Below are 27,659 nucleotides of genomic sequence, written 5' to 3' on the forward strand. Positions count from 1 at the left end.
CTTGCCTGCCTCAGATAGACACTGCAGCCTCTGCTGGTGTGCTTCAGCCGAGCACAGCTGTCTGCCCACTTCTCCTGTGGTGTGCCTCACAGTCACTTGCCTGTCTGACCGCAAGTCTGTCCATCCCTGGGGCAGCTAATTGGCCTCAGTCCCTGCTCCAGCAGGGCCCTGTCTCTGTCTGGCTGCCCCAGCCCTGCTGTCTCCCTCTGTGTAGGCTCTGTCCAGATGACCGGCTGGTCCTCAGCTTCAAGACAATCTCAGTGGTGACTCACCGAGATTCTGGACTTCCACCAGACTGAAATCCTGCCTACCTTCTCAAACCCACACCTCCCACCACCACTCTGAATTCTGCTGTGACTCCCATCCTGGGAGGCCATCCAATTGCCCCAACCTGAAGAATGGCTTTCTGAAGAAGACCCTGAAGAAGTAGGTAAGTAGACTCTGAGCCCTGGTTCTTCCCGAGCCTGGGATACTTTTCTGTCTTTTGCATAGCACTATGGTGGGACACAGGCACAGAACGCTAGGCAGTTAGAGTCGGGACTGGAGTTCCTTGTTCGGCTAAGAATGACTGGGGTCCTTGGTGTGTGCTTGCAGTATGTCGGAGGGTTACAGAGGCAGGAGCATGGCTAGCATGATCCCTTGCCTGTGCAAAACTGCCTGCAAGAAGTGGTGAGGAGAAAAGAGCGGGACTCTGAATGGTGGAAGTCTGCCAGGTAGTGATAGGCGGTAGGCAGGGACATTAGGAATCTCCCAGGCGGGAGTTTTGAAGGGAGGGCATCGATACTACCAGCCAGTATGGTTTATTACTTTAACTCCATCTAATCCCTCCAGGCCGGTGGAATGCCTATTTCACAGATAAGGAAACCTGGGTCCACAGGGGAATCGTGACTTTCCGTATAGGACTTGTCATGATATGGCAAGGTGGGCAGTCTAATCAGGTGTCACTACCCAAATCCAGGACATGGGTCAGATGATGAGAGGTAACACCTCTCCCACGGGAGGAGAGGGAAGCCTGGAGGTCGTTGAAGGTCTAGTCTGGAAGGACGGAAAAGGAGAAGGAGGCAGATGGGTTGATGGCTTTGGAGATGATGTCTGTGCTAAGGACTTGTCAAGGGGACCACAGCAGGTCATAGAGGCATTAGAGGGTCACGAGTAGTTCATAAGAGAATGTCTGTGCTCTCGGAAGCAGAGCACATGGTAGCCTCTAGCTGGTGAACCGGGGCAAGCCTCTCTGCTTCTTTGAGCCTCCTGGGTCCTTACTTTCTCCATCTGTAAAATGGGGATCGAGGTGGCTCTATCTTTGTGAGACTGTTTACGAGAATTCCAGGACATTGGAATGTTAAGACTGAGTTAAGGAGAAAGGCTAACCACTGAGAGCCACCGAGAATACAGGGAAGGCTAGAACTGCCCTATCTGCAGAACTGTAGGCATTTGGGGACCTCCCAGAATCCTCAGAGTCCAGGTGAGGCCAATGGTCCCATGCAGCTCAGTGCATAGATGGCAATACCGAGTGGGGACAAACTCGTCTTTTGGTTAAGAGTGATGGAGAGAGTCAGAAGAGAAATTGGAACCCAGCCTGTATGGCAGGATGCCGTCCCATGGGCAAATTCACAGCCGTGGAACACTGTTTAATGTCGTTCCTCAGAGGGCGCCTAGCCACGTGATTCCCCACAGTGGGGTGTTTTCTGCAGTAGCCCTGCGCTAGGGCCCAGTGTCCAATCTTCAGTGGACCTCAGAGAGAATGATAGAAGTCCTGACTGGCAGGGGAAATTGGACGCTTGCCCAAGGTTTCAAAGGTTCCCACCTCTAGAGGCTACTCCTTTGGCTTGAGAGGGAGATGCGATTGTTGGCACCATAAGGGATTTCTTATAAGCGGTAGGGGCTTCCAGAAAGGAGAGCAGTGTGGAAGGTAAAAGAGAGGCAGGCAGGCTATCTGCTGGGGAAGAGGTTTCCTTATCTCCAGGGCCAAGCCGCATCAGATAGGCATGAGAAAACGGGGTGTGCTTTCTTCCAAAGCCAGGAGGGGGCATCATCTCTGATCCCCACAGGCCTGGGGGTCCTGGGCCTCTGAGCCTGGGGAGTGGGGGCAGCCATGACCAATGTCCTCAGGAGGGGAGGGTTACAAGGACTCAGGAGGCAGGAGCAGCAGCTGGTTTTCTTTAAACACTGGGTGTTGGGCTTACTGTTGCTAATGACAGTTTGTGAGGGAGGGTCTCTCCAGGACACCCAATCAGCCTCAAATCTGTGATTCTCCTGCCTCAGCTTCCTGAGGGCTGGGATTACAGGAGAGCACTTTGCAGATGACAGTGCTGAGATTCAGAGAGAAAGGGTGGTTTTCAGGGGCCACCCAAAGAGGGAAGAGAAGGAAGCCCTGAGGAAGGTGGTCTCGCCCTGGCAGCCTTTCCTTCAAAAGCTGCTCTACAGCCCCAGAAACATGAAGTAGGGGTGGGGGTGGGGGAGCTGGGAGAGGCCCCACCCACAGTCTGCAGCTTGCAGGTGTCGCCTCCCCTCCCCCACCACCCTAGCCCAAGGCGAAGGGACTTTTCATGACAAGTCAAACAGGAGCGCTGACTAAACTTGGAACTTCTGAACCAACCTGAGAAGATTCCCTGGCTGGGGCCCCTTAAGGACATCTGTTCTAGGGCTTCTGCCAGCTGTCCCTAGGGTCCCCAGGGAGGATCAAAACACTAAAACTGTCCCCAGGAGGAGGGGCAAGTGGTCTGGCTCCCCCTCAAACATCAGCTTTCTTCACTGAGTATCACCCACCAATGTGGCTCTGGGCCTCTGTTTATTGATCCGCTAAGCAGGTTTGGTGTGACAGCCAAGACTGGAGTCTCCCATTTTCTCCAGTGCTGATTAAAGGGCTCAAGCTTCAGTTAGGCCAGGATGAGCTGCTGAGAAGCGCGCGGGGGGGGGGGGGGGGGGGGGATGGGGCAGGTGCTGGCTTGGCCCCAACTTTCTGCAGCAGCTTCAAGCAGTCATGCTTTCAAACAGCCTTTGTCTGAGAGCCCCAGAGAGAGGCTGCACACCTGGGCAAGAATGCAAGCATACGGGCTGTTTGCACAGGTGGGACGAGGCTACTGATACTGCGGAGGTTAACCACGATAGAGGGGGTTCTGGACCATGGAGACTGCGTATACATAGCCACTGGGCCAGGTCCTTCTTCGTGTTTTGCTGCCACCCCACTAAGGCCATGAGTCTGATGTCCTCAGCTGTAACCCAAACCCACCTCACTGAGGAAAACAAAGCACCAGGAAGCACACAGCTGCAATGCAGCAGCACGCAGCCGCCCCTGTGTCACTGCTCTGAGGACAGTCCTCTCGGTCGGTCAGACCCTTGGAGCTGGGATTGCTGCCTGGGGTGTGGGGGGGATACCTCCTGGGGATAGTGACAAAGCTGATGGGAAATCTGAGCCTCCAGGGACTGCTCAGTGGCTGCTCCATCCCCCAGAGAGCTCATTCATCATTAACCTCATTAGCAACACATTTCCTCCCCTCCTTAGCAATGCATACTGCACCCGTTGTGGCCACTGGGATGTTGTGGTGAGCAAAATTGGTGATTTATCAACTTCTGGGATCTGATGCGCCCAGACAATAATAGGTCATAAAGACAAGACCAAGACGATCACTGTCCCTTATGAAGGGACCACAGAGTGAGGGTGACATTGAAGTTGAGCTCTGAGTGCGGAGAAACTGGGGGAGAGTTTGGGCAGAACCACTTCACATACCAAGGTCCTGAGACAGGGAACATTGGAGCACTGATGTACTCATCCTACAGAAACGCAGGAGCCTTCACTAGCTCGGCTCACTGAATTTAAGAAACAGGAACCAAAGAGAGCCAGACTTAACTCTGAAGTGCACAGGGTGCACGAACTCATCACCAAAGAAAAGGGTCCTTGTCATTTAGTCATTTGTGTAACCTGTGTGTGCCCACTGTGTGTTAGGCAGAGCTTAGTCATAGGGGGCTCGGCAGGAGCTGAGCCAGTGCGGTTCCTGCCAGGCTGTTGTTCAGAAGGTGAATGGAGGGCTGGAGAGATGGCTCAGTGGTTAAGAGCACTGACTGCTCTTCCAGAGGTCCTGAGTTCAAATCCCAGCAACCACATGGTGGCTCACAACCATCTGTAATGAGATCTGATGCCCTCTTCTGGTGTGTGTGTGTGTGTGTGTGTGTGTGTGTGTGTGTGTGTGTGTGTGTGAGTGATGACAACTATAATGTACTTATATATAATAAATAAATATTTTTTTTTAAAAAAAGGTGAATGGAAACATCCGGAGCTATGGGCTGGCTATGGGCTGGCTACGGGCTGTGGTGGAGGAACAGACCCCAAAGGAAGATGTGACTCACCCTCTTTGGAGAGTTCAAAGACAACCTTGACATTTGAACTTAAGTTCGAAGACCCAGTAGGAGGCTGACAGTCAGCTAGGGAGCACAGAAAGTTCCCAGGGCTGAAGGTGTGAGAGGTGGAAGCTAGGTGAAGGCAGACTGTCCCCCTGAAGCCAAAGGTGTGGCACTTGGATGTGGAGGGAGAGTGGGCTGGAAGATGCAGCCAGGGGCCAAGGCCCATGGAGAGTGTCAGCAGGTGGGACAGTTCATGCCTGGGGGACCAAGAAGCCCTCCCTTCTGGTTCCCCCTTGGGAAGTCCCTGAACAGATACACTTCTCCTTCTGGTGACCGGCTGGCTCTTGCGCATGGCTCTTCTGGGGAGCCCCTCTGTGTCTGCTTCATTTCTTCTCTGTCCTACTCCTACTCGGGACATTTTACTTTCAAAAGCTTCTCAGTCTTCACTTTCAACCTCGTGGCTCCTACCTGGTCTGTACTGAGGTGACCGCAGCCTGATGGATCAAGCAGATTCCACTCTTTGATCATTAGCCGGGGCAGGGCGGGGAAGCCAAGAACTCATGGACTTCCAGGGAGATAGAATGTATTCCGAGAATATGCTTAGTAGGTCTGGTTAGACCCACTAGGGAACATTGCTACTTGCCATAGAACCTTGAAGTAGAGGTGTTGGGACCCACGTGGCACCTTTTCAAAGCAGCCACAGCACGCCTGCCTCTACTCAGTGTAGACCCTAAGAATGCAGGGAAACTATAACAAGGACTGACTGCACACTCTTCCCTGCACTCAGGATTGTCTTTTCTGTTTTGGGTGTCACGTGGGCTGAGCAGTGGTCACTACTGAGTGACTTCCTCCCTTACTCTCCATCTTGTTTGTTGGGACAGGCTCTCTCACTGAACCTGGAGCTCACCACAGGGCCTGGGCTGGCAGCCGCTCTCTGCCTCCCAACACTGGATTGCAGATGCAGAGTACCACGGCTGGCTCTTAGATGGATGCCAGGGACCTGAACTCGGGTCCTTGTACTTGTTCAGCAACCGCTGTACTCGATGAACCATTTTATCTCCCCTCTTGATGAACAAAATTTCCTAATGAGATCTAGTGTATCCGTCCTTTATCCCTTTCGTTCCTGAGTTAGAGGTATGTTTAGGAAGTACGACTGGTCCAAGGCCAGGAGAACGACATCCCACTTTCCTTCTGGATCAGTTATTATTCTGCTTTCTTATTAGTATGTCCGAAATGGATTTTTACTTTCTGACAAGACTGGATGATTGAAACTAGGGCCTCGTGCATGCCAGGCCCTTGAACTATGGCCCCAGCCCTAGGAATTGACTTTTGTGCTCTATGTGAAGTAGGGAGCAGGAGTTACTTTTTCTGTCTGATTATGCCGTCTTTGTTCCTTTGATGTTTTTTATTTGTTTCTTTGTTTGAGGCAGGGCCTCGCTGTGTAACCCTGACTGTCCTGGAGTTTGCCACAAAGAACAGACTAGCCTTGAACTCACAGAGATTCTCCTGCCTCTGCTACCCTAGTATTGACATTAAAGGCATGTGGCCACCGCACCTGCCTCAGCTACTGTTTCGAGATGGTGGTCTCATTATTCAGGCTAACCTAGAACTTCCTATTCTCCTGCCTCAGCCTCCTCAAGTACAGGGCTTATAGGTAGTTGCATGGAGCCCCATGCCAGGCCTTGTCTTCTTTTTTAAACGCCAGGCCTCCTCCACCCAAATGCGAGGGCAATTTAGTTGCTAGGCCAGCCGTTGCGAGCTGGCTTGTTTACAGTCTTTCCATCTTTCCCATCGGGCAGTCCGGTTTCCTTGCAGCAGCTCCTTGAGTCCATCACTCCATAAGCCTCAGCCTCCCTTAAACAATGCCACAGATGTTGGAATAATCTCGTCGGTTTCCCCAGGGAAACCTGCTGGAGACCGTGTGCCTGCTGAGACGTCCTTGAAGCCTCCCCATCCACGAGCACGGTCTGTCTGTCCGGCCACTTACTTTTGTATTCCTCTCAGTCATCTTTGTGATCCTGACATCATTTGAGCCATTCTTGGGGGACTGCCCTTTTGTTGCTAATGTGAATTACACTGTTTTGAAATTTTTTATTACATTTTTATTTATTTCCTTTGGGGGGGGGTGTAACATGTCGTGTATGCAGAGGACAGAGGCAACTTTCCAGAGTCGACTCTCTCCTACCTTGTGAGTCTGTGGTTTCTAGCTGCAATGAAAAAAAGCAACTTGTAGGGGAAAGGATTTATTTTACCTTCCAGCTTTTTAATTTATTATCCAGGGAAGTCAGAGGAACGCAGGGCAGGACCCTGGAGGCAGGAACTGATGCAGAGGCCATAGAGGAGTGCAGCTTACTGGCTTTGAGCCCTCTGGCAGCTGCTGCTGTCCTTGGTAGGCATCCGTGGTCCTGGTCTCTAAAATGTTGGGGTCCTCACTGCAACTGGCCTGCACTTTCACCAATAGTGTCTTCTGAGCTCTCTTCAGGAACTTTGATCCTGCCACAAGGCGCCAAGCCTCAGCTTCTCTCCATAAGACCTGCATGCCTTTAAATCCAGTATCACCTGGAGAACTCTTACCCGTTACCAAGTTCAGCTGCCAGCATGAGGTTTCAGCCTTAGGCACCTCTGGAACACGGCTTCTGTGTGCAGACTCTGAGGAAACACTTCCTACAAGATTTCACTTCAATAATGCTGGTATCTTCTTTTCTTTTTTAAAGATTTATTTATTTAATGTATATGAGCACACTGTAGCTGTGTTCAGACACACCAGAAGAGGACATCGGATCCCATTACAGATGTTTATGAGCCACCATGTGGTTGCTGGGAATTGAACTCAGAACCTCTGGAAGAACAGTCAGTGCTCTTAACCACTGAGCCATCTCCCCAGTCCTCTTTTTTTCTTCCTGTTCAGTTTTTGTTTGTTTATTTAGAGACAGGGTCTCTCTGGGTAGTCTTGGCTGTCCTGGAATTCACTCAGCAGACCAGGCTGGTCTTGAACTCAGAGATCTGCCTGCCTCTGCCTCCCAAGCACTGAGATTAAAGGCGTGCACCACCACCACTTGGCTGGTAGTTTCTTTTCTATTCCCAGCTGACCAGAACCACAGATTCTTCACTCAAAATATTGAAATGCTTCAGCAGAGTCTCAAAGTTCCCTCTGAGCTTCACAAGTCAGGCCTCCACAATCTTCCAAGTTCCCACAACTCATTAAGCTCCAGACACTCAATGGCTTTTCCAGCTCAAAGTTTGAGAGTTTTCCCACAGACCTCCCCACCGTTCAAAAAAAACAAACAAACAAAGTCGAGGTCAGGTCTGTCACAGCAATAACCAGGTACCAATTTCTGTCCTAGGGTTTCTATTGCTGGGATAAGACACCACAACTAAGAACAACTTGGGGAGGAAGGAACTTGTTTCAGCTTATATGTCTTAGGTCATGCTCCCAAAATGAGGGAAGCCAGAGTAGGAACTCAAGGAGAAGCCATTAAGGAGTGCTGCTTACTGGCTTGATCCTCCTGACTTGCTCAGTCTGCTTTTTTGTCCCACCCAAGATCACCTGCCCAGGGGTGCCTCCCTTACTGTGGCTGGGTCCACCCACCTTAACCACAAATCAAGAAAATGCCCTGCAGACTGCAGGCAATCTGGATGGAGACATTTTCTTAATTGAGACACTTGTCAGATAAAACTAGCTAGGGTCAAGCTGACAAAAAATATCAACCAAACTAGCCAGCACAGGGTCTCAGGGATGGATCTCAGGTCAGCTTGGCAGCAAACACCTTTACCTGCTGGGCCACCCCACTGGCCTAAAACGACATGATTTCATATTTCCCTTGGTATGTGGGAGTAGACTTTTGCACATTTTACCGTTATTACCACACTTCTTTTTTTTTTTTTTTTTTGGTTCTTTTTTTCGGAGCTGGGGACCGAACCCAGGGCCTTGCGCTTCCTAGGTAAGCGCTCTACCACTGAGCTAAATCCCCAGCCCCATTACCACACTTCTTAAGCTGAAGTTCCAGAGGTAGGAAGAAATAGCTGGCTGTAAGTGGAGTTCATCACTTCACCAGATCCAGGCAGACTGCTGTCTCCCCTCTCTCCTCCCTCTAGCTCTCCATCTGTCTTCTCTTTCTCTCCTTTAAATTGCAAATAAAGTCGCATAATAGTCACAGGCTGACCTGAGAGCTGGGACTACAGGTTTATGCTCAGAGTTGCGTGTTCTCTCTCTCTCTCTCTCTCTCTCTCTCTCTCTCTCTCTCTCTCTCTCCTCTTCCTCCTCCTCCTCCTCCTCCTCCTCCTCTTCTTCTTCTTTGATAACCCTCCAGACTGGCCTGAAATGCATGGCAACCTCCTGCTCCTGCTTCTGCCCCTGAAAGCTGGGTTGCACATGAGAGTTTATGTAGCTTGCCTTTGCTTTTGGAAATCTTGTTAAAAAAGAAAAAAAAAGGTGTAAAGTTCCAGCCTTGGGGTTCAGTGTGTGTGTGTTTGTGTGTTTGAGTATGTCTGTCTGTCTGTCTGTGTTGTGTTGTGTATGTCGGAAGTCACCCTTGGTTTCTTTTTCAATCACTCCCCAGCTTATGTTTTAAGAACTGAACTCAGAACTCCCTGGTTTGGCTAGACTGGCTGGCTGGCAGAGCTCTATGGATCCTCCAGTCTCAGTCTCACCCAGCTTCTCCATGGGGGTGGGGTTTCAAATGCAAGTCCCCACGCTTAGGCAGCAGGCACCTTACTGAATGAGCTGTCTACCACCCCTATACTGTCACCATCAGTGATAGTGCAACGCTGTTCCAGACAGACACAGCAAGCAGCAGAGTTCTAGCCCTCCTCCATGCTGGTTGAGCGAAGTTCTAGATCGTTCAAACAGCAATGCCCTGTTTCTCCTTTCCGGTCTGCTCCATTTCTGAGATGGAGTGGGTCCAGGCAGCATTTGTCTCGCTGTGACTGTTTTATTTCACTTCTTAGCATGATGTCTTCAAGTTTCACCCACATTGCAACATATGACAGGAGTTCCTTCTTTTTAAGAAGGCTGAATAACATTCCACTTGTGCTTACGGCACGTTATGTCTGCGAATGGACTAAGATTGCTTACACGTGTAAACAGTAAACGGGAGTGTGAAAACACATCACTGAACTGTTACTTTAAACTATTTTGGATATATACCTGCCATTTCTAGTTTTAATTACATATTTTTCATCATAATTACATTTTTTTTTACCAAATATAGAGAAGTGTCGCAACTTCTCCACATCTTCACCGATACGCGTCACTTTATTCTAGTTTTAGACAATGGTCATTGTGTCTGGTGTAAAGTAATTCCTTTGGGAGCTTCGATTTTGATTTCCTGATGATCAGTGATACTGAGATGTGTCCTCGTGCTTGCTGGCCATGGTAAGCTCCTTTGGAGAAAAGGCCCTAGTCTGTTTTAACATGGGGCCATTCAGGATGCAGTTACCGAGCTGCAGAGCTGTTTTTTACATGCCCGGCCCTCAGCGCTTGCCTGACATCTGGTTTGGGGAGCATTCCTCTCTAGCTGCTTGAAGTTTATCTGGTTTTGTGTTGGTCGCCTGTGCTCTCTCCTGGGACATCTGTAATTTTAGGTCTCCAACCAGCTGCAGTTCATTCCTGAGTGTGGTCAAGAGAGGAGAGCAGCCTAATCCTGACACATGAGGATGTGTTCCTCCCCAGGGTCATTTCTTTGATTGTCTTCTTTGCTTGTCCCAGGCTGGCCTCGAACTTACTCTGTAGCCTAGGATGGCCTGCAACTCCAGATGCTCCTGCATCCACCTCCAAAGTGCTGGATAGGCATCGTTTCTTGAAGTTCTGTCCTTCCACCCCGGTGGTCCTGGCGACCTTGTAAAAGATTATTTGGTCATCTCCTGTGGGCTCGTCTGAGGGCTTTCCATTCTTTTCTGTTGTACTCCACATTTATATTAATCCCAGTGCCAATTATAATTGTGATTTAGCTTTTTTCAAAGACTTATTTACTTTTCTTTTGTGTGGGGGGGAGTTTGCCCGCACGCACTGCAGGAGAGCGCAGTGTCTGTGGAGTCCAGAAGAGGACATAGGATCTCTTGTGACTAGAGTTACAGAGGGTTGTGTACACCATGAGGGTGCTGGGAACTGAACTCGGGTCCTATGAAGACCGCCCAGAGCTCTTAACCTCTGAGCTATCTCTCCAGCCCATGGATCACTGTAATTTTAAATGCTTTCACACCAAGAAAGCCTCCAGTTTTGCATCCCCTTCTCCGGATCTTCAAGATCCCAGATGAATTCTAGGATGGATTTTTCTATTTCTACAAGAAGCACTACTGGCATTTTGGTGGAAATTATTTAACTTTATAGTTACTCTAGGCAATATTGACATCTTAACAGTATTGCCTTTCCTCCCATGAAAGGATATCTTTTTATTTATTTGCGACTTTCTCAATTTCTTTCAATAATGTGTTACATTTCTCCAAGTAAAGTGTTTTATTGTTTTGGTGCTATTATAAATAGAACTGTCTTATTTGCTTTATTTTAGGGTTTGTATTATTTTTAATTATATACAGGCCTGTGTCTGCATGTGAATACCTACACACGAGTTCTGGGATTTGAAGAGGCCGGAGGTATTGGGTCCCCTGGAACTGTAGACGGTAGTGAGCCATCTGGTGTGGGTGCTGAGAATGTAGGGCCCTCTGGGAGGGCAGCAAATGCCTTAGCCACTGAGCTATCTCTCCAGCCCCTTAATTTCCCACTTGATCATTGTTTGTGGATAGAAAATACAACTAATATTTATGTCTTAATTTTGTATCCTTCAATCTTACGGGATTCCTGCGTTCAATCTAGGTTTTTTTGGTGTGGAATCTTTAGGATTTTCTACATATAAGTTCATGCTATCTGCAAACAGAAATAACTTACTTATTTCTTCTTATGTGTCCTTCATTTCCCTTCTTGCCTAATTGTCCTAGCTAAGACTCCCAGTTGAGCAGAAGTGGCGAGCATGAGTCCTTGCCTTGTTTCCGGTCTCAGAATAAGCTTGCTTGTTTTACTGTGGGCATTTATGTGGGCGTTTATTGTGTTGTGATTTCTGTGGCACGTCCTGGACCTTTCTAGGGACTCAGTCTTTATATCGTTGCAGACACTTAGTTTTCTAATCTTCACGAGGCTTTTCTTGTTACCTTGCTGTGTTGAGTAAAACTGTTATCATAATAGATGTTCTTGGGTTTTTTCCTATCCTTAGGGTGAACATGTTCAATATTTGAGTTGAGCATGTTGACGCACCTCTATAATCTCAGCACTCAAGAGGCTGAGGCAGAGGGGACGGACAGCTTGAGGCCATTTTAGGAATGTAGCAAGATTCTTAACTCAAGAAAAAAATATGCTGAGTAATTTGGCCATTAAGGAGACTGCTTGCTGTGCATACTGTGTGCGTGTGTATCAGAGTAAAGAGCGTTCCTTTGTTCCTGCAATCGAGGAATTTTATTTTTTGGTGAGCTTTCAAAACCATGAATGGATATCTCTATCCATTAAATAAAATTTCTGAACCTATTAAAGTCTTCTGGAGAGGGATGAAGGAGATCCTTTGCGAGAGGCATTTTCTTGTAGGGAGGTCGTCACCGTCGGAAAGGGCCGTCACTTCTTATAAATTCAGAGAAGAATTATTCCTCCCTATCTCCCTCCCATTCTTCTCTCCCCCCTCCCTTCCTCCCTTCCCCCTCCCCTCCTGCCGTCAGAGCCCTCACACCCTCCCGCCAAGAACTCTTTTTTTATTTATTTTTCTGAGAATGGGTCTCACTATGTAACCCTGGCCAACCTCGAACTCACAGAGATCCATTTGCCTCCGCCTCCCTGGTGCTAACATTAAAGGTGTGTGCCATCACTCCAGGCTCCAGGAACTCGCAGGCAGGACCACTGCAGTGACTGTAACTGGGCAGACTCTCAGTCACTGTGCTGTGCTGTTGCCCTGTGCTCGGCCTTGCTGGTCATGGGCTCTGTACACAGCTCCTCTGTCACTTTAATGGAACTGCAGGCACTGTGAATGAAGACATGGAGCCTTTGAATGAAGCTGATGCTTTCCAGATAGATTTTTCATTTCCTTCTAATAGACACACAGCGTCTGCTTGGGACAGCTGATTCTAAGTTTGTCGTGTGAGCATGGCGTGGCTGGCTCTGAGGGAAGTTGCTGTCCACGTTCATTTGGTCACACAAAACGATTTTCCAGACCAGTCACCTCTCCCTGGCCGTGAATGGCAGTTCCTGTGTATCAGTCTGTGAATGAGCTTTTGTTCCAGGCCAATCTGATAAAATGCCCGTGGTAAGCCGGTGTGGTTTTATTTGCATTTCTTTGCTCCCTGAGAGATTAGGCTCTTAGAGTGCTCTGAGGCCTTCATTTGTTCCCCCTGACCTTTTCCACTTCCCTTCGAGTTCCTGAAATGTGGTTAGCTACTCCTCTGCTTCATCCCAACCCCAGCCCTGGGGCCCGATAAACACCCTGCAATAAACGCCCCATGCAGTCGTGCACGCAGCACTCACAGCCAACTTCAGCACACCTACTGTGAGGATATGCAGAAGCTCTTGGAATACTGCCTGCCTTCTTACAGGCCTCATGTGCATCCCAGGAGAGAAGTCAGGGTAAAGAGACCAGCATGACCAGAAGACCCCTTTGGGTGCCAAGAATATGGAAAAGGAGTGATGGGGACATCACTGTTCTCTTGGTGCAGCATCCCTAAGTCCCCAGAGCAAGAGGGTGAAAGAGCTGTCAGTGCAGAGTGCCAGCATCTCCATTTGGTGCTCGCCCATCTTCAACACGTCTCTCTCCCACTTTTTTTTAAAGATTTTTTTATTTTTATTTTTATTTATATTTTTATTTATTTTTATTATTATTATTTTTTTATTTATTCCATGTATGTGAGTACTTACTCTGTCACTGTCACTGTCACTGTCAGACCAGAAGAGGGCAATGGATCCCATTACAGATGGTTGTGAGCCACCATGTGGTTGCTGGGAATTGAACTCAGGTCCTTTGGAAGAGCAGTCAGTGCTCTTAACCACTGAGCCATCTCTCCAGCCCTCTCTCCCACTTTTAAAGATAAGCAGAGGTGACCCCCAATTCCTGGAGTATCAGGAAGGTGGCATGACTGGGCTTAATTTTTTTCAGCTCACAGTTATATCCTAATGTTATATCTCACAGTTGCGGGTTAGCTTTTCAGAAAGTTGGTTGTGATTTGCTTAAGAAACTATTATGTGGGCCCATGAGATGATGGTTCAGTAGGTAAGGTGCTTAGCTGGATGACCTGAGTTCAGTATCTGGGACCCATAGTGAAAGGAGAGAACCAGCTTTTGCAGGTTGTTGTCTGACTTTTTTATGTGTGCTATGGCATGTGCACACACGCATACACACACACACACACACACACACACACACGTGCACACACACACACGCATACACACACACACACACACACACACACACACACACACACAGTATAATTAAGAACAGAAACATGTAGCATCTACCCTGTGCCTGCGGCTGTTACAGGTATTTATAAGCACCAGGTTAATTTCCCAAGGGCTCTGACAGAATGGTTCCTTTATCATTGGTACTTACAGATGAAGGTCAGGGACTCACACAGCCTGGGTTTGAACTGAGGCTGGGCCAGCTCCATAGCGTGCTTACCCAGCATGCTGCCCACCACCTCTTGGCTTCATCCTGGTTAGCTGTACTAGTAATGCACTATTTTATTTTGACGTGAGTTTGTTAGAGTACAACAGTGATCAGCAAGTTAAAGTTAGTAAGTAGAGATAGGGTCATGAAAACCCTGAAGGTGGTGGTGGAGGTTCTAGAACATTCTAGCCCAGCCGACTAGAGGAGACAGACCACAAAGCAGCATGTTAGGATAGGAAGGACTGGTTCAGGGAGCTGGCTCAGGATCTACAGAGGCAGCCAGGCACTGGGGCTGTGGTGTTTGGGATAGGGGACTATGCTACTTAGGTTTTTGTCAACTTGACACAAACTAGAGTTATTTGGAAAGAGAAAAACCTCAATTTAGAGAAGGCCTCTATCAGATTGATGTAGGCAGCCTGTAGGACATTTTATTGATTAATGATTGATGTGGGAGGACCCAGCCCACCATGGGTAGTGTCATCCCTGGGCAGGTGGTCCTGGGTTATGAAAGAAAGCAGGCTGGGCAAGCCATGGGGAAGCAATCCAGTAAGCAGCACCCCTTCATGGCCTCTACATCAGATCACGCCTCTAGGTTCCTGCCTCTTACTTCTCTCAGTGATGGAGTATGACCTGAGAGTTGTAAGCTGAAATAAACCCTTTCTCCACAAGTTGCTTTTGATCATGGTGTTTATCACAGAACCAGAAAGCAAAGGAGAACAGCTATGGGAGCTCAGAAGGAGTGGGTATGGCTTACCCCTGACACCCGGCTCCCCACTGGCTGCTCTTAGCAAGCAACTGAGGTCCATTGGCAGATCAGAGATCAACTGAATACTGAGCCCCTCCTCCACTTTGCTATGCCAGGAAAAAGCATACAGAAATAAAACTAACACAGTATGGGGGAATAGGGGTTTTGGGTTCATGTAAACGTAAGGTTTACATATGGACATCAGATATAACCTGATTCGTGTTCTTAATGTAGCCCTACTATTGTGGCTTGAATCTGAAGTGTCTTCTACAGTGTCATATATTTAAATGTTTGATAGGAACATTTAGGGGTGGAGCCTGGATGAAGGAAGTAGGTCTCTGGGGGTGATACCCACCCTGTTTCCTGCCTTGCTCCCTGCTTTGTGGGCCATCCCGAGGAGAAATGCCTCCGCCAAGCACCCTTATCACCACTCCACCACACCTTCCTGTTGGGACAGGCCGAACCCCTGAAACCATGAGCCAATGTACATCACTAAGAAATGACCAAGGTGTCTGCAGGTTTCTGGTAGGTGCCCAGAAAAGCATCAATATCAGAAATCTAGAGATGAGGCCAAGCTGTCTGCCACTTGCTTCCCTGAGCTTGTGTCTTACCCTATCTGGTCACTGTGGCAGGGAACACTGGGACAAGCCAGGCCTCATCTGTGGACCATGCAGAGGGGCTGCGGTTCAGGGAGCACGCTGTGAGGATTGCCAACTCAGGCCAGGAGAGCAGCTGATGTCTGCCTGTGACCTGTGCAGAGCTGAGGTATGGAGTGGAAGAGAAGAGGCTCTTGACAAAGGACAAAGGACTTTCCCTCTGGCTGACATGCAACACAGAGTTCTGCTCTGCGGGGGCTTTGGTCCCAGGAGCAGGCTTGCAGCAACCCTACTATGGTCAGAGCTCACCTTGTCAGAGTGTGATATCAGGGGCGGGGGAGGGGCCTGTGCTCAGTCTGATGCTGCAACGAAACAGCGGACACTGGGAATGAGAAGGACATTTATTTAGCTGAGGGTCTGGTGTCTGGGGAGCCAAGGGCATGTGTACCACCACAGCCTGGTGGATTGCTATACCTGGAGGCACAGCAAATGCACCAGCTTGGATCTCTCTCCCTTCCTTCCCTCCATGTCCTTCTCCCCACTTGCCTTTCATTTTCAATGCTGGAGGCAGAAAGCTGGGACTCACCTACGTCTAGGCAAATGCTGGAACACTGAGTTCCGTTCCTACACACACAGGTTCCACCCTCATGACGCCAGCTAATCCTGATTCCCTCCATTCTATTAAAGTATGATCTGGGTGTTAGGTTTCTAACACAAAGTGTGTGTGTGGGGTGTGTGTGTGTGTGTGTGTGTGTGTGAGACACAAACCACACTACAGGGCTTGTGAAGGTGGGGGCCACCCAAGATCAGTGTTACTCAAAGCAGGTTGAACTGACATTTTCCATAGTATTTTATTCTAATACTGATGTCATAATAATGACTATAATTACAATAGTTATAAGGCTGAAGCAGGAAGTTCAGATGGTCACGGTCAGTCTTGGTTACATAGTTAAGATTCTGTCTCAAGTGGAGAGGGGGAGGGCAGGGGGAAACACACCCCTGCAAGGAAAAAAAATGTACAACCACGAATGTTAATTTTTAAAATGGGGTTGGAATAAAATGTTTAAGACCATTTATAGAAAAAAACATTGAGTAATTTGAAAGTGGAGCATTTTGGAAGCCCCAATCTTGCTGTTCTGTTCCGGAACCTTGTGGACTCTGTTCTAGCCCAGTCAGCCCTGCGCATGCCATGTGTCAGAGCCTACCCTCAGCTTTCTTGGCACACCAGTTGCTTGAATTGTCACAAAGCTCTAGACAGGCCCTCATTGCTTCATTTTATGAGGCCCAGAGAGAGCAAGAGGCTTCTGATAGGCTACTCAATGCTGCTGGACTTGGGGGAACCCCAGATGAAATGTAGTCTTATTGTGAGGTCTGAGATAGTGTCTAAAAAAAACCACGGGTCTGACCTGATTCATGCCTGGGTCACCTTCCTTCAAGACCCTGGTCCTTGCTCCACACTGGAGGAACTGGCCTGCATGAGGCTCCTGAACAGGTGATCTCCCTGAACTAGCACTTCTACAGGCAAAGGGCAGGACGAGCCTGGTGTTGTCCACCTATGGTTACCCTTCTGCCCACAGCATTAATACCCCCTTGATCCTACAGGGGCCCTTTCCTATCTCAGCCAGCCAGGGGCTCTCAGCAACTTTGTGTGGTGCCCTGGCTTCCCTAGTGTGCCACTGTAGGCTACCCTAGGCTTCCTGTTTGAATAAGAATCCCTCCCTGCCTCCCCCTCCCCCATGGGCTAACCTCATCTTTAGTATTCAAGAGGGGTCTTCTTTGTAAGCTTTGGACTAGTTCTTTTGATGTGGCAGGGACAGACCCTGGGTTGGGAAGCCACTCAGTATATGGCCTCAGCTGGTTCACCACATATACCACACACTTTTCTTGCAGGTTTGGGACACAGCATGCCACGGGGCCTGGCTGCTCCCTTACTCCTACTGATTCTCCATGGAGGTAAGTCTCAGCACCATGATTGCAGGACAGATGGGGACCATCTCCTCCCATAAAGCTGAGCAGGGCCCACATGGTGTTATAGGCTCCTGGTCATGGCTGCTGGCCAACAACCCACAGTCTACAGCCTCTGTCTACCTGACACCAAAGCTGAGTGCCTCGTTTTCCTTTGACCAGAACCCATGGAGCCAAACGGCTCTAGTAAACAGAAAGGCTCTCTACCATCGTAGAATGGAAGTCCTGCCCTTGGTCTAACCTTCTCTTTGTGCAAGACTTTCACTTGGGTCATGAACCCTCGGTAGGCTGGAGGAGAAAGGAGGTGGAGAGAGAGAAGCTAGAATTCTGTTGGCAGTCCCTGAGGAAAGGCATCAGAACTGCAGGTCAAGAATCTTGCTTAGGGCATTCTTCCCAAAGCCAAGAGTTCAGCAGTGCTCCCCCTCAAGAGCCAGGAAATAAGAGGACGTTCAAGCTACCTAGGGTGAGGGGAACTCGACTCTCTGCAGACTCAGCAGAGTTGCTCTGGGTTTTACAGAAATATCCAGTACTTTAGTTCCCGTAGGAGACAGGCATGACCCTTGACTTCCCTTTCTGTTTGAGACACCCTGCCTGCTCTGGAAAGCCCTGTGATTCCCGCATCGGGGAGAAGGGGTGGGGGCTGGATATCAGGCACTAGTCACTGAGACTAGAATGTCATCTGCTGCTCCTCCTGTGGAGCCTGGCTGTGTTGCCATCAGTGGAGAGACAGAGGTTCAGGGAGAACACAGACCCTGTGGCCACCCTGTGAGTGACTGCCTGACTCCAGTGCCATGGTACTAAGACAACAAATAAGGAGCAGAAGCACGGGCAGGGTGATGGTTCTGGCGATGTGCTTGTCATTCCAGCATCAAGGCCCACAGAAGGGACTGAGAGCATTTGCTGTCCCTGTATTGGGGAGGTGGAGGCAGATCCCAGGGGCAGGCTGGACAGGCCGCTTAGCCAAACCAGTGAGCCCCAGGCTGGGCGAGAGAGCCTGTCTCAGTGAACCAGGCTGAGAAAGACTGAGGAAGGCCTCTGTCTCCAACCTGCACATGAACATGCGTGTGCAGGGCCAAAAGTGTATCTTAGGGCTGGGTGCTCAGTTTAGGGAGCTCTAATGCCCTCAGAGTCCAGCCATCCCGTTCCAGCACTGTGCTGAGCCTCTTGTTTTCATGATGTGAGGCGGGCTGTGGGCAGGAAGAAGTCTGGTCCCTCCAGCCACTCATAACCCGCTTAGGAGCTCTGCCTGGGGCCTCTGCTTCTTCAGAGGCCCCACCTCCTCACATGCTCTGTGGCCTGAGCATTGATGGAGCACATACCTCCTAATTTTACCAGGGCCCAGGCACTCGTTGTGCTGCTGCTAGTTCATTCATTCATTCATTCATTCATTCATTCATTTTTGAGCTTTGGAGACAAGGTTTTGGTATGTATTTGTAATCCTCCTGCCTCAGCTCACGGCTCTGTCAATTCTATGTTATTTTTATTTCATAATTAGTCTGATACTTTTTCTTTCCCTTTGAGACAGGATCTGGCTGTGTAGCTAGGCTGGTCTTAAACTAGGAATCCACCTGCCTCTGTTCCCCAAATGCTTATGAAAGCAGATGTGTCCCATGCCCGCTGGACCTGTCATTTGCAAAGGAAACAAATGGTTGGGGTGGTAGGGGGAAAGGGTGGGGGAGAGGATAGAGAGAGGGTGGGGGACCGGTGGGGGGAGAGGGTGGGGAGAGGAGAGGAAGGAGTGGGAGAGGGTGAGGGAGGAGTGGAGGAGAGGTGGGGAGGGGTGGGGAAGGGTAATGGAGAGGAGGGGGAGAGGGTGGGGGAGAGGTGACTCTTCCAGCCCAGCGCCTGCCGCAGCATTCATCTTGGTAGCTATGCAGCACAGTCAACTCAACTTTTCTGCAAACTGCCAAAGTCTTCACTCTTTCAGCGTCTCCCCTAACCCTTCCCCTCCTGGACAGGGCTATGAGCTCAAGACCCTGTGGCACTCACCCTGACCTCGGGGTTTATCTGTTCTTTGCCTGTAACTGGATTCAGAGTTCATTACGCTACAAGGGACAGTGGTCTTGGGACCAAATATAGGGCTCAGTTCCACATTAGAAGGACTTCATCGGGCTGGAGAGATGGCTCAGTGGTTAAGAACACCCGACTGTTCTTCCAGAGGTCATGAGTTCAATTCCCAGCAACCACATGGTGGCTCACAACCATCTGTAAAGAGATCCGATGCCCTCTTCTGGTGTATCTGAAGACAGCTACAGTGTACTTATATATAATAAATAAAATAAATCTTTAAAAAAAAAAAAAAAAAGGACTTCATCACCGTGACTAGTCTCGAGAGGTTGGAACTTACACAAAGAACTCTAGATGACGACAGTCCCTGTGTCCCAGGCTTTCACGCCAGCCTATGACTGCCCAAGCTCGTCCTCAGCCTCAGACAACCTGCCAAAGCCTTTCCACTGTGTCTCACCCCAAAAGGCCTCTCTGTCACCCCTCCAGGTTGGAGCTGCCTGGACCTCACCTGCTACACTGACTACCTCTGGACCATCACCTGTGTCCTGGAGACATGGAGCCCCAACCCTAGCATACTCAGTCTCACCTGGTGAGTAACCATGCCTCCAGCCCTGAGGAGCTGCTCGGAGAGGATGACAGGATGTGAAGGGGCTGCCTCCTGAGCCCTAGGCTGAGCTAACCTGAGGCATTCTCAGGAGCAAACTTAGCTACAAGCAAGGGCCCACTCCTTCCACCAGAAATGTCAGCCACCAAGACTGTGAGCTGAGATGACCAAGCTCACAGGTCTGACTCCGCTTTCCCTCACAGACCTTCCTGGGTTAGCAGTCCTGGGATGGCCAGTTCCCAGTGACCTTCTAAGCACTGACTAGGTGCTGTGTTCTCACCATAAACAATCCTGAAATTCTGGCTACCATGTTGCAGTTGAGGATACTGAAGTTCAGTGAGGTTTAACCACCAGCTCAAATTCTCAGCCAGTGCGCTTACGATCCCACACGCTGTTTTAGGCTAGAGACCACTTGTCCTTCATGTGTTCATCCACTTTAAACAAAGTTTTTGCCAGACGTGTTGTGGGTGCTGAGGATGAAAACAAGACTCAATACTGCAGGCTGTGGAGTCAGGGATGGTCAGGTGGCTGACCAGGGCATCACGGCAGAGGACACAGCACGTGCAAAGGTCATGGGGGGAGCAAATGCTGCGAGTGTAAGCTCTTGCTTACGGTGCCAGCTGACTGTGATCTGAGTAGAGTACACCGGCGGGAGGGAAAATCGGAGACACCGAAGTCAGTGGTTGTGCAATAGCCATCTGTGCTACATGGGGAAGGCAGCTGGTGGTAGGGAGCTTCGAAGGCCCCTCTGGCTGCTACACTGAGAGGATTGGGTCTCAGAGACAGCAGAGGAGGAGCAATACCTTCAGACAGACAGCCATTACAGTGCTGGAGTGCGTTACAGAGGCTGGAGGCGTGCTTGGAGAAGATTGTTCGGCAAGGTTTGCATTTTAGGAAATTCAGTGAAGAGCTGAGTAAGGTGGCAGATAGGAATTGATCCTGGAGGGTGATCATGTTTAGGAAGGAAGAAAGTAAATGTACCTGGACTTCTATATATACTCTAAACCCCATCCTTGCCGCTCAGTGAGACTTAAAGAGCCAAAGCATTTCCCACTGCTCCACTTGACCAGTGTCCCTGGAAAAATCTGTCAGAGCAGAGAAGTACGTTTTACTCACCTCTGAGCACAGAGCTGCGGGTGTTCAGTGGTGGAGGGCAGAAAGGAGAGAAAACCTGCCCCAGGCTTCCTGTAACTTAGCAGGCTACCCATTGTGACCGACAGGAACAGGTTTGGGCCCAGATTTCCAAAGGGCAAGATAGTGAGTGTCTGGTCCTCGGCTTGCCGGATGCTGTAGGGAGGGGACTGACCATGGGATGGGGGCTGGTTGGACCTTGACCCTCAGCCCTACCTCCAGCCCCTCTCAGCCTCATGCTTTGAATTACTGTCCTGCCCTGGGCACTGAACTCCACTGTCCCCAGCCATGACTGGCTACTCTGTTCCCAAAGGCAAGATGAATACGAGGAACTTCAGGACAAAGAAACATCCTGCAGCCTGCACGCGTCTGGCCACAACACCACACATATGTGGTACACGTGCCATATGCGCTTGTCTCAATTCATGTCTGATGACGTTTTCACTGTCAACATGATGGACCAGTCTAGCAACAGCTCCCAAGAGTGTGGCAGCTTTGTCCTGGCTGAGAGCAGTGAGTACCATGGGCCCCAAGCGGAGGGGGACTTAGGACCTTTCTGTGACCTCAGAGCAAGCTCTACTCTCTACTGTCTTTGGAGTGTCCTTTTGAGATGCACAGCTTTTAACTGGGGTGTGATGCTTTGATATGGGAATTGGGCTAAATGCCCATGAGGAACATTAGAGGCTTAGAAGGGTGTGGGACAGGACCCAGCTCAGCCCTCCCTCTCTGCCTGACCCCAAACAAGGTTTACCTTGTAAAGACCCTTTATACATGACCCCCTAGGATTTTGCTCTTAGTATGAGCACCAGTCAGCTAACTCGAAATCCTCGGAATCCTCGCAGCTAGATGCGAGGGGCCTAAGGTTAGGAAGGCCCCAGGATGGACCTGGCTGTAGCTGTCTACAGAGCCCAGGCTGGGAAAGGAAGGATCTGAGGCAGGCAGCAGCTTTGGCACATAGCAGTGTGCGTATCTGTATACACATATACACATAGGAATATTTTATGTTTACATTTATGCATCTCTGTGTGGTACAGGGTCCCTTCTATGGGAGGGAAATTGAAAGCAACAGAATCCAGTGGGCACCTTGCTTAGGAAGTTTCTGCATTAGACACTAATATTAAACCTGAAACTTCCTCAGCCGTTTGGATTCCCAGCTCTCACCGTTTTGCTTTTCGTTTTTCTTTTCTACCAAGAAAGGACAGAGAATCTTTCTCTGTACGCCTGTCCCCAGTCCTGACTTCAGCCTTTAAGCCTGGGAGTTGTTCTTTCCTTCCCCACTGTCCCCAGTCCTGTGTCACTGTTTCAGTCATCTGCCTGCAGTGACTAGATCTAATCCAGGCAAACAGGGGCTGTGGCCACGGAGTGCTTTGTTCAAAGTTATCCAGCGACCTTTGGGGACTGTGAGGAGGGATTCTGCTGCCTGCAGATTCTTACCCTGCTTCATCTTTCTGGGTCTTCTTCCAAGTCAAGCCAGCTCCCCCCTTGAATGTGACTGTGACCTTCTCAGGACGATATGATATCTCCTGGGACTCAATTTATGAAGAACCCTCCAACTACGTGCTGAGGGGCAAGCTACAATATGAGCTGCAGTATCGGAACCTCAGAGACCCCTATGCTGTGGTGAGGTGGTAGGGCTTTAGGGTGGGAGCTACAGGGATGGCCAGGCAGGTCCCAGCATAGTGGCACAGGGAACCAGGCTTAGCATTCCTTCCCAGCATGCAGCTCCCTCCTTCCTTCTCCCCGGGCCAGGGAACCCCTTGCTACATCTCCACCCTGACTCCTTCCCTACAGTCCACCTCAGTCACAGTGGGGCAAGTTTGGGGGCATTCCATTTACTTTGAATGTGGAGTGCCCAGCTGGAAATTTCCAGAATGGCTCACTGTTTAGAACTAGAATGGCCTGGTTGAGGATTTCTATAAAGGGCATCATCTAGAATGTTCCCAGGGAGACATTTATAGCCATCCATTGATAAGATGGCTGTAACTAGGGACTTCCAAAAAGGCCCACTGTTAAGCATGTCCTATGTCATTTGAGACAGGGAGCCCAGAGGCTCACATCTGTGGAACTTCTAGTCAGGACATGTAGAGGTGTCCGTGGTTGCTCCCAAGACATTGATGGTTGGTGGTCAAGCTATTGCCACAGAGGGAGCTCCTTTTCTAGACAGCTCTAGACAGAGATGTATGCTCTTTGTGGGACCTGCCTGGTGTGACTCCAGTGGAAGGACTTTGTGCTTTACTGATGAGCTGAGTGACTACAGAGTGTCCTGTTTCTTATGTCCTGGCAGAGGCCGGTGACCAAGCTGATCTCAGTGGACTCGAGAAACATCTCTCTTCTCCCTCAAGAGTTCCAGAAAGATTCTAGCTACCAGCTGCAGGTGCGGGCAGCACCTCAGCCAGGCACTTCATTCAGGGGGACCTGGAGTGAGTGGAGTGACCCCATCATCTTTCAGACCCAGGCTGAGGGTAAGTAGGATGCTGGTAGGACACCCCACTTCTGGTACTAAACCTTGTCCTGCTGCTGCTTCATAAGCCCTGAGAGTCCCAGCATGGCTGGGAGGTTTGTGCTCAGTTATTCACCCCCTGTTGCAACCACTCATTATTTTGAGGGGAGCTGCTTCTTTTGATGGGAAGGACTCCTAACTCTGAAGGGAAAGCTGTTGCCCCATGTTATAGAAGAAGAAATTAAGGCTTAGAGATGACAACATTTGACTGGAATAAGAATAAAATACCTGATTTAATCCATTCTATAGAATAAAACAGTTATTTTAGTTTATGGTTTCAGAAGGGTTGGCTCATGATTACAAAGCCCTGTTGCATTGTGGGGAGCTTACTTACATCATGGTGGTCAGGACATAAATATGGAGAGGGTCTGGGATGCCAATATCCTTTCAATGTGTCTCTAATGACCTAATTTCCTCCCACTAGACCCTGACTTCTAAATGTCCCACCACCTTCCAGTAGCAGCCCATGCTGGGACCATACCTCTGACACAGGAGCCTTTGGGGGAGGGGTCATTTCACACCCAAACTCCGAAGGGAGGGATCCAAACCCAGCTTCCTTCCAGCCCTCCACCCCACCCCACCATTCCCAGCACACCCACCCATGTACTTCTGGAAGGCTTTTCTGTTGGACCCATGGTTTGTTCTCTGTGCAGAGCCCGAGGCAGGCTGGGACCCTCACGTACTGCTGCTCCTGGCTGTCTTGATCCTTGTTCTGGTTTTCATGGGTCTGAAGAACCATCTGCCTTGGAGGTGAGGCCAGGGGCTCAGGGAGGCAGAGAAAGGGTCAGCCTGGGCCACAGCCTCTCCAACCAAGACCTACTCTGGCCAGGGGACTTGGTGAGAGCGCTAACACTAATGAGTAGTCTGTGCTCCATTTGCTAGACACTGTGTAGAACTTCTGCCCCAGGTCCATGGCTGCCCTGTGAGGTTGGCACACTACAGACACCTTAACTTTTCAAATGGGGAAAACTGAAGCACAGAGCAGTCAAGTTACTTGCCCAAAGTCACATGACTGTGGAGTGGCGAGGGTGGGGTAGAAACTTTGTGTTCTTTATGGAGACCTCGGTTGTGACTTTGCCCAGGGAATGAACTTTGAGGCACAGGGGGTAGTCATCCATCCCCTCCCCAGCTCTCCGTTTCAGCTGGAAGGTGGGCTGCTGTGTTTACACACAGGACCGTTGCTCTGGGTGCCATGGGAAAGGAGGTCGCTGATTTAAAATGTACTGCCCTGGTACAAGTGCCATGGCAGGATACTATGTCCTTTGAAAAGTGACTGTCAGCTCCAGCCCATCATGGTGGATGAGGAGGAAGTCGAGGCCCCAGAGGGCAGCATGTGCCCAGGCCACAATAGATGGCAGAGGCAGGAACTTGAACATCTGCAGGAAGCTTGGGGGTGAGGGTGACTGTTGCTTCCGTTTTACTGTTGGGTAGGCAGGAAGGTGCCTGGCAGTAGAAATTGTTGCTTCTGTGGGAGAGAGGCCAGACCTCTCCTACTTGCTGCTATAGGGGCTTTGCCCACTCCCTTTCTTTGCAGGCTATGCAAGAAGATATGGGCACCGGTGCCCACCCCCGAGAGTTTCTTCCAGCCCCTGTACAGGGAGCACAGCGGGAACTTCAAGGTGAGCCACCTTGGACGCACCCTCTGGATCGTTTACCCTTTGGGGGAACCCTACCAACCTTCACCCTAACCCCAAGACCATTCCGTGGGCCCAGAGTACTCAGGCCCAACCTGACCTAGAACCCGTCCTCAGTTTCCCTATTCTGCCAGGTGTGGGGCTTCCTTTAGACTCACTTCCAGCTTAGAGCAAACAGGGTGGCACTGGGGGGCATGAGCGGGGTGCCTGGGGTTTCCTAAGGTGGCCTTGTTTCTCCATGGTGCATCCTTCTCCCTGCCAAGTACAGCTGCCACTACTGCCATTCTAGAGTCTGCCAGCCCTGTGGCACAAACCGAAAAGGGCAGAAGACACCGAAGAAAGCATGTGGTATCAGGATAGGGAGCCTGCAGCAGGCCAGGGAGATGAGAAGCTATAGGGCACCCAAGGGACACTTGCTGTGCAGCTTGCCGGCTGCCTTACCTTTATAGTAGCTCCTGTGTGGGTTCCCTGCAACTCTGAGTCTCTAGCAGGAGATCTAGGCTCGGAGTGGCCAGTGGGCATTTCAGAGCAAGGCACACATCCCTTCCTTACCCCTGAAGCTTGGCACGGCTATCTGCTGTGTGCTGTTGCTGTTACTCTTGTATGACAAGCACTGTCAACAAACAAACATTGCCTGACTTAATCTTCAAGACACTGGGTCCTTTCTGTAGAGGTGTGAAGCAACACAGAGAGGTCAAGGGTCTAGCTCAAGGCCACACAGCTAAGGAGTGATTCCAGGTCAGGGGTAGTGAAATGTAGTGGTTCAGAAAAATTTTTTGTTTTTTGAGGGAACATGTTCAGAACTGTGGTCCTACTCTGCAGGGTGATCTCCCCAATGCAATAGAGGGTCTCTTACCATAAGCAATATCCTGGTAGGTAAGGGACAAGAGGGTCCTCGAGGCTTCAGGGCCACTGTCTCCAGTCCAGCATCCCCAAAGGCCTTTCTACATGGCTTGTTACTAATTCACTCCATCTATAAATATTTATGGTACACCTACTATGTGCCAGGTACTGAGGACACAGTTGTGAGCAGGGCTCACTCCTGACCGAGTGTTTACTCTAGCGTGAACACATAAGCAAAAATTCAGGAAGTGTCAGGAGACAGAATAGAGACTGGGACACTTAGACGCCTCCCTGAATACGTCCTCAAGACCTTAGGACTTAGAAACCTGGTCCCAGTGCCCATCTGTTCCTTAACTGGGGTATTGGTAACTAGCATAGATGTGAGACTGAGGGCAATCAGTCCTTACTGAAGGTGGGCACATGGGCTCTGAAAGAGAAAGGCAGTATTGGGAACCCACTGGGCAGGTTTCACAGACAGCATGGTCTTGTCTGTCTGTCTCTCTGCGGTTTCCTTGTTCCTCTGCTTTCTCCGTCCCTGGCTTGTCTCTGTGCTCCCGTGCCCACCTATCTTTGGCTCTATCTGTTCATGCCTGACATCGTTGTTCCCAGCCCATAACCATGTGTTTCTTTCTCATAGAAATGGGTTAATACCCCTTTCACGGCCTCCAGCGTGGAGCTGGGGCCACAGAGTCCCACAACATCAGTTTTACATCTGTCATTGTATCCAGCCAAGGGGAAGAAGTTCCTGGGGCCGCTGGGTCTGGAAGAACAGCTGGAGTGTGATGGAATGTCTGGACCTGGTCACAAGTGCCAAGGGGTCTCAGCCTACAGTGAGGAGAGAGACCGGCCATATGGTCTGGTGTCCATTGACACAGTGACCGTGGGGGATGCAGAGGGCCTGGGTGCTTGGCCCTTTAGCTGTGAAGATGATGGCTACCCAGCCCTGAACCTGGATGCTGTCCGAGAGTCTGGCCCTAACGGAGAGGACCTGCTCTTGGTCACAGACCCTGCTTTTCTGTCTTGTGGCTGTGTCTCAGGGAGTGGACTCAGGCTAGGAGGCTCCCCAGGCAGCCTACTGGACAGGTTGAGGCTGTCATTTGCCAAGGAAGGGGACTGGACAGCAGGCCCACCCTGGAGAACTGGGTCCCTAGAAGGAGGCTCTGAGAGTGAAGCAGGTTCACCCCCTGGTCTGGACATGGACACATTTGACAGCGGCTTTGCAGGTTCAGACTGCGGCAGCCCTGTGGAGACTGATGAAGGACCCCCTCGAAGCTATCTCCGCCAGTGGGTGGTCAGGACTCCTCCACCTGTGGACAGTGGAGCCCAGAACAGCTAGCATTTAATAGCCAGCTTAATGAGAAGAGACCAGAAGCCTGTGACCTCTTGGTAGGCTTCTGAGCTGACATTTACAGTGTGAATGTGTAGGAGTGTGTGTGTGTGTGTGTGTGTGTGTGTGTGTGTGTGTGTGTGTGTGTGTGTGTGTGTGTGTGGCTTGAGTGTTATTAGCACATCCGTGTTGAGGTTTGGTCGGTTGCTATGTATTGTAATGCTAAATTCTGTACCCAAAGTTCTAGGCTTACGAGTGAATTCTCATGTTTACAAACTGGTTGTGTAAACCTTGTTCCTTAATTTAATACTATTGGTTAAATAAAATTGACTACAACCAA

At 49.9% G+C, this 27,659-nt stretch overlaps 1 protein-coding gene across 2 annotated transcripts; it reads left to right on the forward strand.

The window, feature by feature from the left end:
- Il21r (interleukin 21 receptor) lies at positions 1–27,659 on the forward strand. Of its 2 annotated transcripts, NM_001012469.1 has the most exons (10): positions 72–430; positions 15,345–15,477; positions 17,199–17,261; positions 19,767–19,869; positions 21,329–21,528; positions 22,481–22,635; positions 23,300–23,477; positions 24,169–24,265; positions 25,050–25,134; positions 26,630–27,659. In NM_001012469.1, exons 3-10 carry the CDS (start codon positions 17,213–17,215, stop codon positions 27,326–27,328), a joined length of 1,566 nt encoding a protein of 521 aa, NP_001012487.1. In that variant the 5' UTR covers positions 72–430; positions 15,345–15,477; positions 17,199–17,212; the 3' UTR covers positions 27,329–27,659. The 2 variants fall into 2 exon arrangements, with proteins under 2 accessions (XP_006230323.1, NP_001012487.1); XM_006230261.5 differs by lacking the exon at positions 15,345–15,477 and having other exon boundaries at positions 1–430.

This window comes from Rattus norvegicus, chromosome 1, assembly GCF_036323735.1.
Source record: "Rattus norvegicus strain BN/NHsdMcwi chromosome 1, GRCr8, whole genome shotgun sequence".
Lineage (NCBI taxonomy): Eukaryota > Metazoa > Chordata > Mammalia > Rodentia > Muridae > Rattus > Rattus norvegicus.

Coding starts and splice junctions, on each gene's coding strand:
- Il21r (XM_006230261.5), top strand. CDS start 17,213: ATGCCACGGGGCCTGGCTGCTCCCTTACTCCTACTGATTCTCCATGGA. Junction 17,262..19,766: donor CCTACTGATTCTCCATGGAG/GTAAGTCTCAGC, acceptor TCACCCCTCCAG/GTTGGAGCTGCCTGGACCTC. Junction 24,266..25,049: donor AAGAACCATCTGCCTTGGAG/GTGAGGCCAGGG, acceptor CTTTCTTTGCAG/GCTATGCAAGAAGATATGGG.